At 42.1% G+C, this 18,168-nt stretch overlaps 1 protein-coding gene across 4 annotated transcripts in view; it reads right to left on the bottom strand.

Moving 5' to 3' along the window:
- Tpx2 (TPX2 microtubule nucleation factor) overlaps nucleotides 1-18,168 on the bottom strand; it is a 40,936-nt gene that overhangs the window by 9,782 nt on the left and 12,986 nt on the right. For all 4 annotated transcript variants that reach the window (XM_032904452.1, XM_032904455.1, XM_032904453.1 and 1 more), the window contains 8 exons: nucleotides 13,181-13,350; nucleotides 8,775-8,897; nucleotides 8,055-8,181; nucleotides 6,577-6,708; nucleotides 5,661-5,780; nucleotides 2,588-2,709; nucleotides 1,611-1,762; nucleotides 338-506 (listed from right to left, as the gene is read on the bottom strand). In XM_032904452.1, coding sequence (XP_032760343.1) covers nucleotides 338-506; nucleotides 1,611-1,762; nucleotides 2,588-2,709; nucleotides 5,661-5,780; nucleotides 6,577-6,708; nucleotides 8,055-8,181; nucleotides 8,775-8,897; nucleotides 13,181-13,286 — 1,051 coding nt within the window. In that variant the 5' untranslated portion in view covers nucleotides 13,287-13,350. The remainder of the gene's footprint in view (nucleotides 1-337; nucleotides 507-1,610; nucleotides 1,763-2,587; nucleotides 2,710-5,660; nucleotides 5,781-6,576; nucleotides 6,709-8,054; nucleotides 8,182-8,774; nucleotides 8,898-13,180; nucleotides 13,351-18,168) is intronic.

The following is an 18,168-nucleotide window of genomic DNA, read 5'->3' as shown; positions in this document are numbered from 1 at the left end:
TGTGTCTGAAGACAGCTACAATGTACTCATATATAATAAATAAATAAATCTTTAAAAAAAAAAAGCAAGCATCACCAACTCAGCTTTGTCATATTTTCCTGATAAGTTATTTTTACATTATTTCCCATCTTTAGACTTCCTTAATCTTCTTGTAGAAATTCCTTTCATAAAGACAGAAATAATTAAAATCCTTTCATTGTTCACTACCAAATCTACACATACTTACCAGCGTCTGCACCGTTCCCCTCACCCTCCTACCCTGCCTTTGAACAATCACCCTGCTGTGCCGGTGACTGGACAAGGGGCTTTGGCCAGCGAGGTGCTGGGAGGAACTCACTCTCGTCCTTCTTGTTCCTCAGATGGTATCGATTAGGGGTTCGTTTGTGGAAGGCTTCAACCTGCTGTGCAATGGGCACATATGTAGACGCTGCTTCGTCAAATGTTCTTTTCTTTCCTTTGGACAGATTGAAAGGCTTAATGATGGTACATCCTCTGGTCCCTCGGGCCTGTGAAAAGAAAAGTTGTTCAGCAAATGAGGCGAGAGCTTCTGCAAGCCCCACACTCAGCACAGGCGCTCCGAGCGCCAGACCTACACTGGCTTACCAGCCCTTTATCATTACAAGACTGCTTGGTAATAGTACACATGCCGTTTCCCAAGTACATAAATGTTTTGAACCAATCTAGATCAAGTTTTCTTAAAATTCAAAGGGAATGGGAAAGAAAAACCAAACATACACTGCTGGTATGGGCTGCTGGGCCAGCATCAGGTCAGGCAGAAGCCTAGCTTAGCATCTCTCCATATATACATTCCCTCACAGTGACTGTTGCAAAGCCCACCCATCATTAAAGGGCATCATTAACTTTTTATCTATTTTTGGTGAGTTTTTTTAGACAGGTCTCTCTGCATAGCCCTGGCTAGCCTGGAACTCACTATGTAGATCAGACATACTTCAACTCAAACCCTCAAACTCCACTTGTCAGGTGGAATCCCACTCCGTCTTCTGGCCTCCACCATCACCCACATCTACATGACACATACTCACAAGACATATAGGTATAAACACAAATAGTAAAAGGAAAATACAACAGTGCCTGAAGTCAGGACTGGTGGTGTACACCCACCATCCATCACAGGGGGGTGAAGGCAGAAGGATCAAGACTTCAAGGTCACCCTCGAGTTTGAGGCAAGCCTAGACTAACTGGGATCCTGTCTTAAAAACAAGAAAAACAAAAACCCAACAGAGGAGGCTGGAGGGCTGGCTTCACACTTAGAGGCGCACCTAGTATTCTTGAACATTAAAACAACAACAATAAAGCCAGATGGTGGTGGTGCACGCCTTTCCACACTTCTCTACGCCTGAGCCTGACGGGTGGGAGGAGGCCACTCAAATGTGCCACACAAATTTGCTTTATGTCCCGTCTTAATTTTTACACCAACTTGGAAACATGCTTTCCCAGAGGAGTGTTCTGTTGACAGCCACAGAGTTCACAGGGAATTTGTATCTATATTAATTCAAAGAGTAAGCCTCCCTCAATCATCCTATTGTAGATAACAACCAAAAATGCTACAGCTGAGTTCTACTAAATTAGTAATAAGAATGCTCACTTACAGGAGTGGAAGAATGCTTTCGAAGTTCGGACATGAAGTTCACTTCCTTATACTCTTCCTGGCTCTTGGGATGTTGTTTGATTCTCTCATCTGTGAGGAAGTGAAAGTCAACTGTCTTGGTAACCTGGCTGGTGGATTTCTTCACAGGTTGCCCTGAGGAACAGAGGAAAACACACAGTTAGCATTAAGAAGAGAGATCATCAGTGAGTTCCTTTACAATTCTAATCCTTTCCGTGTTTCTGTTACTGTGGATCTAGGTTTATGACTGAGTTGTATTGGGCTTGAAGCCTTGGTTCAGAGGCAAATGAGGTAAGGAGAGGAGCCCACGGTTAGAACGTAGTCATAGCTCTGATAAAGTCATGATCTCATACCCTTCCTTTTTTAAATAGTGTTGGAGATGGAACCCAGGGTATTACAAATTCTAATCAAATACTCCATACACTGAAAATCCAGCCCCTAGAGAGTGGCTATAAACGCAAAATTTGATTCAGAATCCTAAGAGGGGAGCCTATAAACCCCAAGGTACTTCTCCATCCATCAGCAGGACTCTAGCTTTGGAGCCAACACAACTATGCCAGAACAAAGCGAGTCTACAAGCTCGGCATTCGGTCACGTTTTTCCTTCTAACTGCAACTGAATGTGACAGACCTCTTTCTTACCCTCTGCCATTAGTATGAAGAAGGAAATGACAAACTGGCCAGACCGACTGTCATCTGTCTCAATCCTTTAGCTAACACAAGAGAAGAACAACAGTCTGGGAAAGTACAAGTTTGGGTAATCTGGTAACTCCTGAGGTGCAGGTGAACTTATAGCCACCATTTTAAATAAACACATTGTCTTATGCTGACTACTCAAATTGACTGTATTTTTATTTATTTTGTTCTTGCTATAGAGATCAAAAAAAAAAAAAAAAAAAAAAAAAAGCCACCATATTTCTAAGAAGCACCCTCATGTTCAGTGTCAGTGAGCCCAGCTGACCTGGCCCTGCGAGAGCCAGCTTCTTAAACTCTTCATTCTTCTTCCGCATCTCCACCACTTCCTGCTGCATTCTCAGACTCTTCTCTAACTCCTGCTCTTCAGTACTCTTTACAGTCTTCTCCCTAGAAACCGCAATCAGGACAGAGACGAAGGAAAAGGTTTAGGCTGCTTCGTAGACTGTTTATAACCTATGATATCTACCAAAACGAAAGTTTAGCCACCAGAAAGAGATGTTGGCTCACTTAGGTAACATGGAAAGGAGGCTACTTTACACAAGAGATTATAAAATTTTCAGAGAACAATTGCTAAAACTAAATACACAACATAGTAAGACAGCACAGAAGACTCACACCAATGACCGTCTTTTATGGCACAGGAAGAGCTAAGTTAAAAAGCCAGAAAGCCACATTTAGAATTGCAGCACTTGGGAGGCTAAAGCCAGAGGACTGAATCCGAGGCCAGCCTGGGTTACCTCACCAGCTCCAGGCCCGTCGATTGTCAGCACCATCTAGGAAAGGGTAAAGGCTACAAGTGACACTCTAGAGATGACACATCGTGCTGCCCAGTCTGCGATGGATAATTCTTAATTGCAAGGCTTTCAGAAATCTCATCTCAGGATGGATTCTTGCCACTGATATGTCTTTCCTGTCATATTAAATTAGTATAATATTCCCTGGGCATCAGTCCACCCTATTGAGATTTCCTGCAGACCAGTGAAGACGTGTGGTAGTGATGCCATGTAGGCAAAGAGATGATTTAATTCTTGATAATTATTCTATAAATTCCTAAATTTATACTAGTAATTATTGGGCCCTTTATAAAATGAGTTTCAATTAGGACCCTGCAAGCCTTCATGTATCACGAGTTAATTGTACTAAGATAGAAAGTAGGCATGAAACAGATTACAATCAAGGAAAACACTCCTCTTAGGCTGGCTGTAAAACTATTATCTGATACTAAAGACCATAAACTATGAATGAACGACTTATTATAGGTGCAAAAAAAAGAAGATCAAATATTGACTGGGTTTATCTATACAAAATTTCAATACTAATGAAACAATAGACAGATGATTTGCCTTTTGACATACTGTGTTAACTTAGACATAAGAATAATAGTTTTGGGGTTGGGGATTTAGCTCAGTGGTAGAGCGCTTGCCTAGGAAGCGCAAGGCCCTGGGTTCGGTCCCCAGCTCCGAAAAAAAGAACAAAAAAAAAAAAAAAATTATAGTTTTAACTAATTTAAAAAAAAAAAGATTTATTTTATGTATGTGAGTACCCTGTCTTCAGACACCCTAGAAGAGGGCATCAGATCCCGTTAGATGGTTGTGAGTAACAATGTAGTTGCTAGGAATCGAACTCAGGACTTCTGCAAGAGCAGTCAGTGCTCCTAACCGCTGAGCCATCGCTCCAGCCCCTGTCTTTAACTTTAATGAACCTGTGGAGCGAGTGACACAGTGAATGTCTAGTCAGATAACAACTCTGAGTGGAAACACAGGTAAACATCTGTTTTAACTCCTTAGTCAAGTGATGATGAGAATTTATGCTTTAACTTTCTGTGAATGTTTGAAAAAAGATGCTTGGAATACCATGTGATCTATTCTTCTAAAAACAGTGTAAAACTAGGAATGATGACATTATTATTACAGAGCTGAGGAGAGAGAGGCAAAAGGAGAGAGAAACTGAACAGAGAGCAGAGAGAGCAGGCAAGTTTCTTACTGACAAGTACAGGGCTTTACCCTTCCACCCTTGGGCTTCTTTCTTTTAGCAATAAGAGGGGAGAAGCCTTTTCTTTCTCTCTGAAATAAAGGTTGGAGCTTATTTTTCATCCAGAATGAATGAGTTCTTTCTGCACTGGCGCTTGGGCTTTTGCTCCATCATACACACACACACACACACACACACACACACACACACACACACACACACACACACACACACACACGCATATAAAATATACCTAAGTATAGGTATGTATATGTAAATATGCACAAATACTTGTGGAGTAGATGAGACAGGTGGTTAGGCCCAACAAAAATATGAACGTGTTAATGTGTGAGAATGAGAATGAAAATGTGAATGTGTGTATGAGTGTACAAGTGTCTGTGTATATTTGCTTGTGTAAAAAGTATTTCTTTTTTTTTTTTTTTTCTTTTTTTGGGAGCTGGGGCGGAACCCAGGGCCTTTGCGCGCTAGCAAGCACTCTACCACTGAGCTAAATCCCCAACCCCATAAAAAGTATTTCTTACTGCAAGCATGACTTTGTTTTCCTGATTCAATAAAAGTTAACTGCTCCAAGTCTCCCTCTTACCTGGCAAGTGAGAAGCGAGGCTTCTGGCAAGAGAGAAAGGAACCCTAGCAGTAAATCATTGATTTAACCCACCATGAGAACCCACACCCCCACCACTGCTGCTTAATAATTGAATGTTAATAACTGAATAATTGTCAGAGGCCTGCAGGTAAACATTATATTAAGCACCCTTTACTTTACTCTCACAAAACCATGTTCAAAGTTTAATCTGCAGTGGGACGCACAGCAGCTGTGGTACTGCCTATCCACTCCAGCACCGGGGAGGTAGAGGCAGCAAGAGCAGAAGTTCAAGGCTATCCTCAGTTATTGCAAGGTCAGCCTATACGACAAAAACAACGAAAAGGTGGTGGTACTGCAAATCTTTTTGATTTTTAATTTCAGAAATAAAACTGGCAATAAATATCATCACTCATTCAACCATTATCTATTAAAGCATAAACAAGATTTTCCAGAAAAACATTGCGATGATCTCTTGGCAAGGGAATAAAACTAAACCCCAAAGTTGGTTACTGACTAAAATCACGTCCATTTACTGAGTAAAGGAAGCTCAAGGAAGGCTGTGTGGCTGGTGAATGTGTACTGCTCTTGTCCTGTGAATGCCTTAAACCATTATCTTATGTTGCTTACCGTCTACCTCAGCACCTTTCAGGTCACAGACAGCCTTTAAGAGCTTCCCAAACGTGTGGTGTACCAACTGGACTGAAGATAGACCAATGTGTAATTTACTGTTCTCCCTCTCAGGTTTACTCTGGGAAAGCAGTACCTGGCAGGCGGCACAGCAGGCACAGTGTGTTTGCCCTTGGCCCTCTCCAGAGTTTCATCCTTTCTTGAAGTAGCTGGAGCACTGCCCTCCTCCTCTTCCTCCGGTTTCTTTTTATGAGAACTTGATTCAAAATGAACGAAAAATTAAATTTCAGTTCCCTAAAGCACACCCTCATTTTGGGGACTAATAGCATGATTAAACCACACACGGTTCTTTGACCACATCATCAGATCAACACAGCAACAGCCCCAACAGGTCAACCATGGGAAAGCCCTCAAGTCAGCTGAGGCATCCAGCAGTGTTTCAGGATTCAAGGATTCTATGTCATCAAGTCAACCAACAGAAGAGAGTGGACGACATTCCTGACATCTAAGATTGGCTTCTTAGGAAATTTGAGAGCAGCAGTAACCCAGCCATAACTAAGTGTTGCTCTTGCCTCTACAGCGACTGGGAGATCCAAGGGACGGACAGTCCAAAGAACTGAGATAAAAAGTATCATCTCTGAGGAAGGCCTCCCTTTCCTGACAGTACGCTCTTGAACAGGGATCCGACTAGATATAGCAGTCACCCTCTGATAACGAAGCTCAAGCTAAGACGCCATAGATAGCTGACCAAGGCCAACGGCAATCTGGGTTTGACTTCCGTGAAGTGCATAAATTATTTAGACACTCATGGAGTATTCCTGTGGTGAAACACACTCCTGATTAAAATAGTCATAAGCATGAACACCATAGATTCTGGTCAGTCCCCGCCACAGAGGAACACTGGAGACAAACCTGCTAGAAGGGACACGTAGCTTTGGAGTTTCCCAACCTTCAGGAACACCAAGCAGACTGCAGATGGACCCTTGGTAATTTTACTTTGTAACCCTCAACTCAGGAAAGAACCCAGTGCCCAGGTGGGGGCAGGTACTCACACTTTCATTTTCTTGTTGGGGGGATAATCAGTCGTGTGAGCAGTGCATCTCTCGGCTTTCATTTCAACAGAGGCAACATGGTTTTTCTCTTTCTGCTCCAAATCCTTCTGAGCGGAGAGTCTAACAGATCTTCTATGGTAGAAATGACACAATTTATCTTATGAATACAATTTCTACAGATGTAGAATTTTCTTCAGAAAGTAAATCAACTAAAAGGCCAATAAAACCTTTATTATGTACTCTCTGTTAATCTAATGTTTCTGAAAACCTGTTATTCCCAACCATAAAATCCTGCTATTTAAATATGCTGGTGGTTTGTAAGTTAGATTTTTAAAAGCACCAACCAAACAGACTACACAGGGTCATTCTATTATAATCTCAACACTCAGGAAGTCTAAGGAACCCTGGTGTGAGATAGTATGTCCTTTTAGTCCTAGTGTTCAAGGCCAGACTGCTCTAGAAGATGAGTTAAGAAAACCATGGCTACACAGAGAAACCCCGTCTCAAAGAATAAGCAAGCAAAAACAGATGTAAGGGGGCAGGGGTTGAGGTTAGCCTAGTCTATACATCAAGTTCCAGGCCAGTCACAGCTACACAGTGAGAACCTGTCTCAAATTTTAAAACAGTTAAAATAATAAAGATACTTGAGTGAGTACTGGGATATAGATCAGTGGTACAAGACTGGCCTAGAAGGACTAAGAGCAAAGGTTTACCTCCCCAGCTTATGTAATACGTGATAAAGTTAGATCTGCACTCTGATGCTGGTCTCCAGAGTCTGAAGTCTGGGCATCATCATAGATTCTGTTTTCATCAATCCCCAATCCCCAACCCCTTACTTTCCAGTCCCTGTTCCCACACTTCAACTATTGTCCATGTGTTCAAGGTCATACACACAAAGAATAAAAATACATAAATGTAATTTTAGAATTTTAAATAAGGGCTGGAATGTAATCCCATAGTAGAAAGTGTGCTTTGCTTAGCATACCTATTTTGTTTAAACTCTTGCAGCACAAAATATTAAGCATGAATAATAAAAGATGAAAATAGAATAAAAATAAAGTAGAAGACATACACAAGCAGAACCACGAGGAAGCTTCTGTAATACTAAGAAACGAAGACAGGCGTTTGAGGGCTGGAGCGATGACTCGGTGGCTCTACTCTCAGCATCCATGAGGGCTCACAACTCTGCGACTCCAGTTTCAGGAGGCCTGACACCCTTCCCACCTCCACAGCCACCGTGAATGCACATAACACACATAAAAACAATTTTATCCATACCCAGATTTTAAAACTCAGACTGACGAGTTTGAATCCTGGCTTTGACCAAGTCTATACGCCTTTAGCTGTAAGTCAAACCTGCAGGCTCCAATCCCTAAGTGCTGAAGGAACGGAAGGGATCCAACTGTATGACACAGATGACCCAGTCACTACACTGACTGAGCAGAACCAGAACTATCCACTTTTGTGCCCACTCTTACCTCTGAGGCTGGATGGGAGTAGTTCCTGTCACAGCTCTCTTAGCATTCAGGGAAGGACAATCATTTGATGGGATAGATTGCTTCTGAAGATTTTCCTTTTCTGTCTCTTTGTAGTAAGTGTTATCAACTACGAGAGACCAAAAACCTAGTCAGACTACTGCAGAATACCCTAAAACAGCCACAGTTACAAACGGCAGTGAGTCACCATGTAGGTGATGGGAATTGAACCCTGGGTCCTCCAGAAGAACAGACAGTGCTCTAACCACTAGGCAATCTCTCCAGCACCACAATAAATATTTTTAATCAAATTAATAGCCCCCCCAAATGAGGAATAAAACCATTATTACTCAAATCTCAAGAAAATCAGAAATTATATACATATATGATATTTGTATATGTAATCTGGTATGCATAGCATGTATATGTGACTACAGAATTCAAAATGAAAATCATACGTATCACACACATGTAATATTATCATTCCTATGCATGGTAGCCTTAACTCAGGTAAAGTTATACAGAAGGCCTGTTTATGAAAGCTATGTGCTGTGGCTGGAGAGATGGCTCAGCAGTTGAGACACTGACTGCTCTTCCTGTCTCAGGAAACAGAGTACATTTACATGAACTGAATTCACACATTTCACTAACAAACCAAAATTCCAGTGTCTGGTGATTCCCCTCAGCTCCCCTCAGGCTCCTGTCTAAGCTGTGTCTCCTTACCTGCCTTCAACGGTGTGACACAGCCCTGTTGAAGTTTGGCTTTTCTCAAGGACGTCTTCCCCTGAAAAGGTTCTCCTATTCCACTCTGCCGAAGAAACTTGTTCTCCAAGTTGGCCTTCTCGTCTGTGAAATAATCAGTAAGGAAGCAAAGCAGAGGAGAGGCATGCGTTAAAATGGGGAGGAATCCATTTGCAGCACTGTTAGCAAACAACACTAGCAACTAAAGGAAGCCCTATGGGCCTCTACACATCAGGGCAGACTGCAAACCTATCCCAAAGCATGGCAGCACCCAGCGTCTTCCAGAGAGGGACAGCTGCAGATCCTGTGCTGAGACACTCCTACCTCTGTTAAGATATCTGCTCTTATCTACCATTTAAATCCATCACGGTGCCCTTGAAGAAATTTGGCCACCAGGAACTGTAAGATTACCAGGGACCGCTCCTATTCATAGAGCGTGCGTGGGGTGTGTGAGAGTGGAGCAGAACAAAGTTTTGTGAAGTTTTATCTTGGGTTCTACTGTGACTAAAGCTGGCGAAAAAACAATCTTCTCCAGCAACAGCACACCGTGCCCGGCCACGGGAGCGCAGCAAGTCCTGAATAACTACACCATGCATGGACATTCTGATTATAACCGTGTGAAAAGATGTGACAGGCTGAAAGAAAAGAAATATACTGCAGCTAAGATGGTGTTTGAAGAATAGGATTATTTTTTTTTCTTCCAGACCCTGTATTTAATTTCATTAAAATTGCTATGTTAGTATCTCCTTTCTGTGGCTATTGGGAACATAGAGAAAACTTGTAAAAAGGAATCTTCGGGCAGTCTGGGGGCTACCTCTGAGTTGCAGTGCTTTGGGGCATGGACAAGACCTCCCTAGGACAGTAGGCCCCCTTAACTGTCCTTCCTTCAAAAGGGCCCTACACTGGGGGTACCACTGAATTCCTTCCCTAGAAAATACCAGACACCATCTCATTTAGACTCTGTATTGTAAGCGGTAAGTGCAGCTACGACAGTCATTTTTGTTCCTACCACAGACTGATGTTAATGCCTCTTAATGAGGAAGAGGGAGACAAGAGAAAGGACTAAATGAAGAGGCCTCATCAACAACTGGACTCACAGTTTAATAACTTTATATCAAAATAATATCTACAAGCTGAGAACTGGTAAGATGGCTCAATGGTTAAGAGCACTTGCTGCTCTTGCAGAAAACCCAAGTTTAGTTCATAGCACCCATGTCAGGCAGCCCATAAGTACCTATAAATTAGGCTCCATCATCTCAGGTCCCTCACCTGGCCTCCATGGGTACCGCACTCATTCACACAGAAATATGTACACATAAATAAAATTTAAAATGTTTAAAACATTATTTTTAGGAGGGTACAGGGGAGGGGGTCTGGTTTTAGGTTTGTACCACAGAACTCAAATCAGACTGTCTCATCTGTTTCTGGGTTAGGTTGTTAATACCATGTCTCTATTTAAAAATTATTTTGGGAAGGCTGGAGAGTTCAGTATTTAGGAGTATGTAATCCTCTTCAGAAGATATGAGCATGGTTATCAAAACCGTATCAAGTTTCAAAGGATCCAATATCTCTCTCTCTTGTCTTTGTAGGCAAACACACTTACAAATACATATACTCAAAAAAGATACCCATGCATATACATAATTAAACTTTTTAAGTGCTCAGTTTGGTGGAGTGCTTGCCTACCATGCACAAGAATCTACTGCAGCCCTAAGCACTGCATAACTGAGGGTGGTAGTGTTCTCCACTATAAAGTTCAAAACCATCCTCAGACACTCAGTGAGTTCAAGGCCAACCTGAGACACATGAGACCTTGCTCCAAAACATAAAAACAAAAATAAATTAATTAAATTAAAAAATGAACTAAGACTCAATTTCCAGCACGAGGGAGGTACAGGTTGGAAACCTTAAGGCCAGATTTGACTCTGTCTCCAACAATTGAACAGCCTGAGGCCAGAGGTATCATAGCAAGCCAGGCACAATCCAGTCAGGAGATGGAGTTTAAAGCCAGCCTCAGAAACAGACACAGCAAGACCCATCGCAAACGTAAGTAAATATGTAAAAGTAGAATAAAATACAAGGGCAACATGGGATCTTTGTGATTTCAGAGTCATTCAACATCTTGACTGAGATACAAGCGTCTCAGTGACTAACAAAAACTACACACGCTGAAACACATACACACAGACACACAATACACACACAACACACACACATACACACGCACACACAGAAACACACACACACATATACAACAGATACACACACACACACACACACACACACACACACACACACACACACACACACCAGAGAAATTTAAGGCTGGTGGGATGTTGAGGTGTCAGGTTCAGTGTATGCCTAAATGACAATGGTGTTAAGTTTAATGTGATCAGCACCAGGATAGACAAGCTTGAACCCTACTTCATCTGGATGGCCCTTATATACCTACACTCTGAGTGTTTGTCATTCTGAATTGTAAACTACTATTAACCTCTATTCACAGTCCATTCCTAACGGTGTCAACATCAGCTGACATGAGCTCAAGGGTTAGAGCACGGACTCTCAGTCAGTCAAAAGCCCACGTGGCTCCCCGTGACAGTGAAAGCTGTGCAACTCTTACAGCAGCTTAGGCGGAACTACAGCCCATTTCACAGTTATGATTTAATATTGCTTTCAACAATGCTTACACATCTTTCTGTATAACGCCATACGCAGTGTGTATGTTTTAATAAATTCTTATAACTCATAAACACATTTGTAAATGTTTTATTATAGCAAATAAAAGATTACATACATGTATATATATTTATGACATCTTTTTTTGTATTTTCTTCTAAATTCATCTGTAAGTTTTTTTAAAATTGAACCTCCCTCCTCAAAAGGTCAAACATCTATAAAATGGGTGTGTTACTATGCATCAATAATCCAAGCTTTGGGGAGCTGGAAGGTAGAAGAGTTTTAGTTCCAGGACATCCTGGGCTATACAGCGAGTTCAAGTCCAAATTGGGTGATGCAGTGAAAAAGTGCCTTATTAAAAAAAAAAAAAACAAAAACAAAAAACAAAAAAAAAAAAAACCCTACCGGGCTGGAGAGATGGCTCAGTGGTTAAGGCACTGACTGCTCTTCCAGAGGTCCTGAGTTCAATCCCCAGCAACCACATGGTGGCTCACAACCATCTGTAATGAGATCTGGTATCTGAAGACAGCTACAGTGTACTCATATACATAAAATAAATAAATAAGTCTTTAAAAAAAAAAGAGAGAAGAAGAAAGGAAGGAAGGAAAGAAGGAAGGAAGGAAGGAAGGACAGACGGAAGGAAGGACAGACGGAAGAGAACAGGAGAGCAGAAAGGCAGTGGGCGGGCAGGCCAGGAGTCTGCTGCTTTAGCAGCACAGACACCAAAGTTGGACTCAGAAAAGAGAAGCACAGCGCTTTCAACAGAGAAGGCAGGAAAATTCGGGAAGTTTACCTTATTTTTTGGAATTGTCTTGTTTGTTTGTTTCTGTGGAATTGTAGTATAATAAATTATTAGGAAAGATGATGTTTCCATTTTATAAAAAAAGTACTGGGGCAGTGGTGGCACAGGCCTTTAATCCCAGCACTCGGGAGGCAGAGGCCAGCCTGGTCTACAGAGCGAGTTCCAGCACAGCCAGGGCTATACAGAGAAATCTGGCCTCAAAAAACAAGAGAGAGAGAGGGGGGGGGGGGGGGGGGGGAGGCTTGGCAGGGTGGTTTTCCACGGCAATACCAGCATTTCAGAGGCGGAGAGGGCAGGAAGACTGCCAATAGTTCCAGGCCAGTCTGGGAGACAGGCTGAAACCCTGTCTCAAAAACAAACCTAATTTCACCTGTGAACTGAGACTTCTGTAGTTCAAAGTGAACTGTTTTTCTTTTAAATCATGGAGAATGTATAGGCTACTTACTGTTTTGCAGTCTTGTTCTTCAATGTGTTTAACTTTATTAATTTATTTTATATGTATGGGTGTTTTGCCCACATATACATGTGTGCACCATGTACACGCCTGTGCTGTTGAGGCCTGAACAAAGTATTGAATCCTCTGAAACGGGAGCCAGGACACCTGAGAGCTGCCACAGTGGGTTTGGGGAGAACAGCCAGGGCTCCTAACTGCTGAGCCATCTCTCCAGCCCTTATGCTCTTGAAATGTCCTCATCAAGCAAGACACTAACCCTTAAAACGGCAGAGCAACAGCAGGTGGGTGTCGCCCATCTTTAATGCCTGTGCTCGGGAGGCATAAGCAGGGTATCTGTGAATTCAAAGCCAGCCTGGTCTAAAAGCAAGTTCCAGGATGGCCAGAGGTACACATACAGTGAAATCAGGTCTTGAAAACAAAACAAAAACAAACAAAAGAAAAAGCGCCACTTACCAAACCATGAGTCTATATTTTCAGTGTCCTCTTCAGCATCCAAAGATGAAAAGTTGATAAAGTCGGTGGGGGCATCAAACGAGTAAGCAGTTGGGACTTGGGCCATTGCCCCACCTAGTGCAGAACACACTTCTTCCAGGATTCTAATACTCCACTCAATAGATCGTCCTCTGAGGGAAAAAATGGTTACAAAAAATTGGGTGTACATCAGTATTAGGCATTGATTCCTACAAAGTACTTTGGTTTTTATATTTCTAATTTAGAAAACTATCCAGGGGCTGGCCTGAAAATTGCATGCTTTTAATCCCAGCACTTGGTAAGCAGAAGCAGGTGAATCTCTGTGAGTTCAAGACTGGCCTGGTCTACAGAATAAATTCCAGGTCAGCTAGGAATAGTAAGACCCTGCCTCAAAAATCAAAACACACACACACAGACACACACACACACACACACACACACACACACACACACGGAAAGGAAAGGGGAAAGGAATCTCATAAATATACCTCATCTTTTTATTAAATCAATCTAAAAATTAATTGCCTGGGAGACTGCTTTAGTTTTTGGAATTAGAACGAAGCCAGTTTAGGGCTAGTGAGATGGCTCAGTGGGTAAAGGCTCCTGCCACCAAGCCTGACCTAGTTTGATCCTCAAAACCCACATGGTGGCAAGAGAGAAAACTGACTCCTGCCAGTGGTCCACTGAGCTCTATACACGCTGTAGCATGCATGCACACCCACACAGATAAGACTTTTTCCTCCTCTTTCTTTTTGTAAGAGAAGGCCAAGTTTGATGAGGACCTACAATATGCCATTCACTGCTGGGCGCTGCACTCATTATTAATTTTCCCTCAATATGTCATTTCCAAGTCTTCTTCCACCTATGTATTCAACTCTGTGACCCATAACCTAATTTCTAAAACACATTATTAACTTTTACACCTGATGATCTTTACCCGAGTCCAACTAAAACTCTAGGAAATGCTATGCAAGAGTCCGCGGTTCCAGGGCTGGAGAAATGGCTCAGCGGTTAAGAGCACTGACTGCTCTTCCAGAGGTCCTGAGTTCAATTCCCAGCAACCACATGATGGCTCACAACCATCTGTAATGGGATCTAGTGTGTCTGAAGAAAGATACAGTGTACTCGTATACATAAAATAAATAAAACTTTAAAAAAAAAAAAAAAAGAGTCCGCTGTTCCACATGAATATCCAAAGCCACAGGGCCAGCTTTATCTCCTCTAGAATACTGAGCATCCATGTTTGCATCAGTTAACTCCATAAACAACTGCCGGGCAGCCTGCGCCTTCGGAAGACAAAAGCTCTTTCGTTGTGCATATGAGGGTGCCTAGCAGAGTGCCTTCTGCACGGAAGAGTGAGACAAAAGTTTTCCCTAGGAAATAGTGTAAGAAAACTGTATTCCCCAGTTGAAAGTATAGCTCAGTGGTGGAAAACAAACTTAGCATGTATAAGGATGTGAATTTCATCTAACACTGACAGGGGAGAAAGAAAACAAGACAAAAATTCCCTAGGCATGAAGAAAACGACTTCATACACACCAAAGCCAGAATAAGTAAAAGGACCAAGACAGCACTACAGTCCATGCCCCATGCCAACGAAACTGCATTCATTCCACTGTGTGGCAGACAGCGATTCAAGCCTCCCACTCTACTCCTATCTGGGTAACAGAATAGCTGAAGTCATCTGAAAAATAGCCTACATGGCATGTTTACTGACAAAGAATCGCCTACCCAGCAAGCTGTTTGTCCTAGAAAGTATTGAGATGGGTATCAGGGCATAATGGAAAATTCAAGACAAGCTAGAGCCCAGCCTAGTCTACACAGCAAGTTCCGAGCCAACCAGCACTACAGAGCAAGACCCTATCTCATTAAGAAGGAAAGGGATTCTGTATCTTATAAGGGATGTAGAAACTAATAATATTTGCATAAACATTATCCTCTCTTGGGATCTGTGGGATGGTCACACCTGACAACCTTATATGCCATTCCTAGTATCCATAGGAAAAGAGATTTGACACCTGCAAGCTATTTTCCAACCTTCATATATATGTGTGTCATGGCACATACACACACAAACACAAACAAGGTTTGTTTTTTGGTTTTTTTTTCCAAGACAGGGTCTCTCTTTGTAGCTCTGTCCTGGAACTTACCCTGTAGACCCGGCTGGCCTTGAACTTACCTGCTTCTGCCTCCCAACTCCTGGGATTAAAGGCATGCAACACCAACTAAAAATATGTTTTTAATCTTTCTTTAAGCTGGGTGTGCTGAAGCATCCCTTTAATCACACAACAGAAGACAGAAGCAGGTAAATCCTTTGGAGTTTGAGTCCAGCATGGTCAACTTACTGAGTTCCAGGCCAAGCAGAGCTATATAGTAAAATCTGCCTCAAAAACAAAAATGACAAGACAAACAAACCAAACCAAACCAAAACACACACACAAACAAACAAACACACACACACACACACACATACACACACACACACACACACACTTCTCTAAATACCTGTAAAAATTCATTTCATAAAAGTCATGTTTGGGGTTGGGGATTTAGCTCAGTGGTAGAGCGCTTGCCTAGGAAGCGCAAGGCCCTGGGTTCGGTCCCCAGCTCCGAAAAAAAGAACCAAGAAAAAAAAAAAAAAAAAAGTCATGTTCATTTAAACCAAAAATACTCATATAAAAAATTAAACCAGAACCAGGCATACACATTTAATCCTAGCACTCAGGAGGAAGAATCAAAGGGATGGGAGTTTAAAACCCTATCTCAAAATACACAGACAAACAGACACACACACACACCCACACACACAAACACACAAACACACAAACAAAACAAGGTCTGGTAGCTTACACCTAGAATCCCACCACCCGGGAGGCAAAGGCAGGAGGACTTAATCCAAGTTCAAAGCCAGCCTGGTCTACAGACAGAGCAAGCTCTAGGGCAAGCAGGGCTACACATCGAGTAAACAAACATTACAGTCACATAGCAATCGCAGCACATTTTGAATTTGCTTCATATAGTCTAAAATTCTCCATGGCAATAAATTTGAACATATACCATTACTTAATGACGTGTAAAAATTATTTATACCCTATTTTTTAGAATTTTTCTCAATATTTCCGCTTTAAAACTACTTCTAGCTCAGCAGTGGTGAAGCATGCCTTTAATCTCAGCACTTGGGAGGCTCTGTGAATCAGAAGCTAGCCTGATCTACAAAGTGAGTTTGAGGACAGCCAGGACTATATAGAAGAACCCTGTCTCAAATGAAGAAATTCTTATAGCTAATATTCTGTACATATTGGTCATTTTTTCTCTAAAATAATTCTAATGAGGTGAAAACGCTGACTGAGGATCTTAATGCATACTGTGGAAACGTTCTCAGAAGAACATCACATCGCCAGGGGAGTGTGCTAGCTCCCCAACCAATGACCGACAACTCTACTTGTTGGTAACATGCACACCGCACGTCTCTGAACCACACCACTGTCAGCACAGTCTGAGCTCAGTCACCTGACCTTCATTACTGCCCAGCGATCTGGCCAGCATTTCCTTAGCTTCTCAGTGAACAGACTGATGTGGGAAGTACTTCTGGGATTTAGAGTGTCTCAGAAATAACTGTTTTAACAAACAACAGATTTCTACAGTGATGTCATACATACCATACATACCATACAACTTCTTCCTCTGAACTCATATCTTTAGCTCTTTATGGCACCATTCTAGTTGAGGACTTCAGAGTAAAAACTTTATATTCTGGGCTGGAGAGATGGCTCATCGGTTAAGAGCACTGACTGCTCTTCCAGAGGTCCTGAGTTCAATTCCCAGCAACCACATGGTGGCTCACACCCATCTGTAATGGGATCTGATGTCCTCTGAAGTCAGTGTACTCACATACATAAAATAAATAAATAAAAACAACAACAACAACAAAAAAAACTTTATATTCTCAAATTGGGAAGAACTGGGAAGTAACATCTGAGTTTCTTTTGGTTTTGTTTTTCAAGACTTTTTTTTTTTTTTTTTTTATGTACAGCCCTGGCTGTCCTGGAACTCGCTATGTAAACCAGGCTGGCCTCAAACTCAGAGATCTACCTGCCTCTGCCTCCTGAATGTTGGGATTATGCCACTGTGCCTGGATGGTAACATCTGATTTTTGCAGCTTATAGATAATGATTAACAAGCTAGGGTTCACCAAACACCACATAACCATACTAATATTGCAGTTAAAAACAAACAGGAACAAAAATAGCTACCAGAGATGCCAGGTTGTTTTAAGTACCAGCTCTCTGTTAGCTCTAATGCTCACCTGCAACCTTGTAAAGCAACAGTTACTGTCCTCATCCCAGAGGAGAAAGCTGCAGGCCAGAGATTAAATATCAGCTCAATAGCCAGTCCTGTAAAGAGCTATCTCCTAGCTGGAGCACACCCAGACACGCCTCACCCGTCTTTGGGACTGAGCAGTGTTGGAGCGTCAGGTCTCCACTTGTGTACAGGACAGCACGGCACTTGCTCTGCAGTCTCTTGACCTGAAGAAGGCTCTCCATTCCTCCATCCTAAGGGTCCCTCTCCTCCATTTCTAGTTTCATTATTTATGGGGGATTTTTTGTTTTGCTTTTGTTTTATCTTGTTTTTTTGTTTTCTTGCTGCTATGTTATAGGTTTTTCATTTGTTTGTTTTCGTTCTTGTGTTTTGATTCGGTTTTTTAAGACAGGGTCTCACTGTTGTCCTGTGTCGCCCTGGCTCTCCTGGAACTTGATCTCTACAACAAGCTGCCCTCAAAAACTCAGTCATTTAGCCTCTGCTTCCAGAGTGCTGGGATTAAAGGTATGAAACAGGACACCCAGCTTTTTTGTTGTTGTTGCTGGTGGGGGTGGGGGTAAAGACAGTGGCTTATATAGCCAGATTGGCCTAGAACTTGTTATGTAGTCACACATACACATACTATACACATAAGAATTCATACCATATAA

This window comes from Rattus rattus, chromosome 5 (assembly GCF_011064425.1).
Source record: "Rattus rattus isolate New Zealand chromosome 5, Rrattus_CSIRO_v1, whole genome shotgun sequence".
Lineage (NCBI taxonomy): Eukaryota > Metazoa > Chordata > Mammalia > Rodentia > Muridae > Rattus > Rattus rattus.
This window is presented reverse-complemented; position numbering and strand designations above follow the sequence as displayed.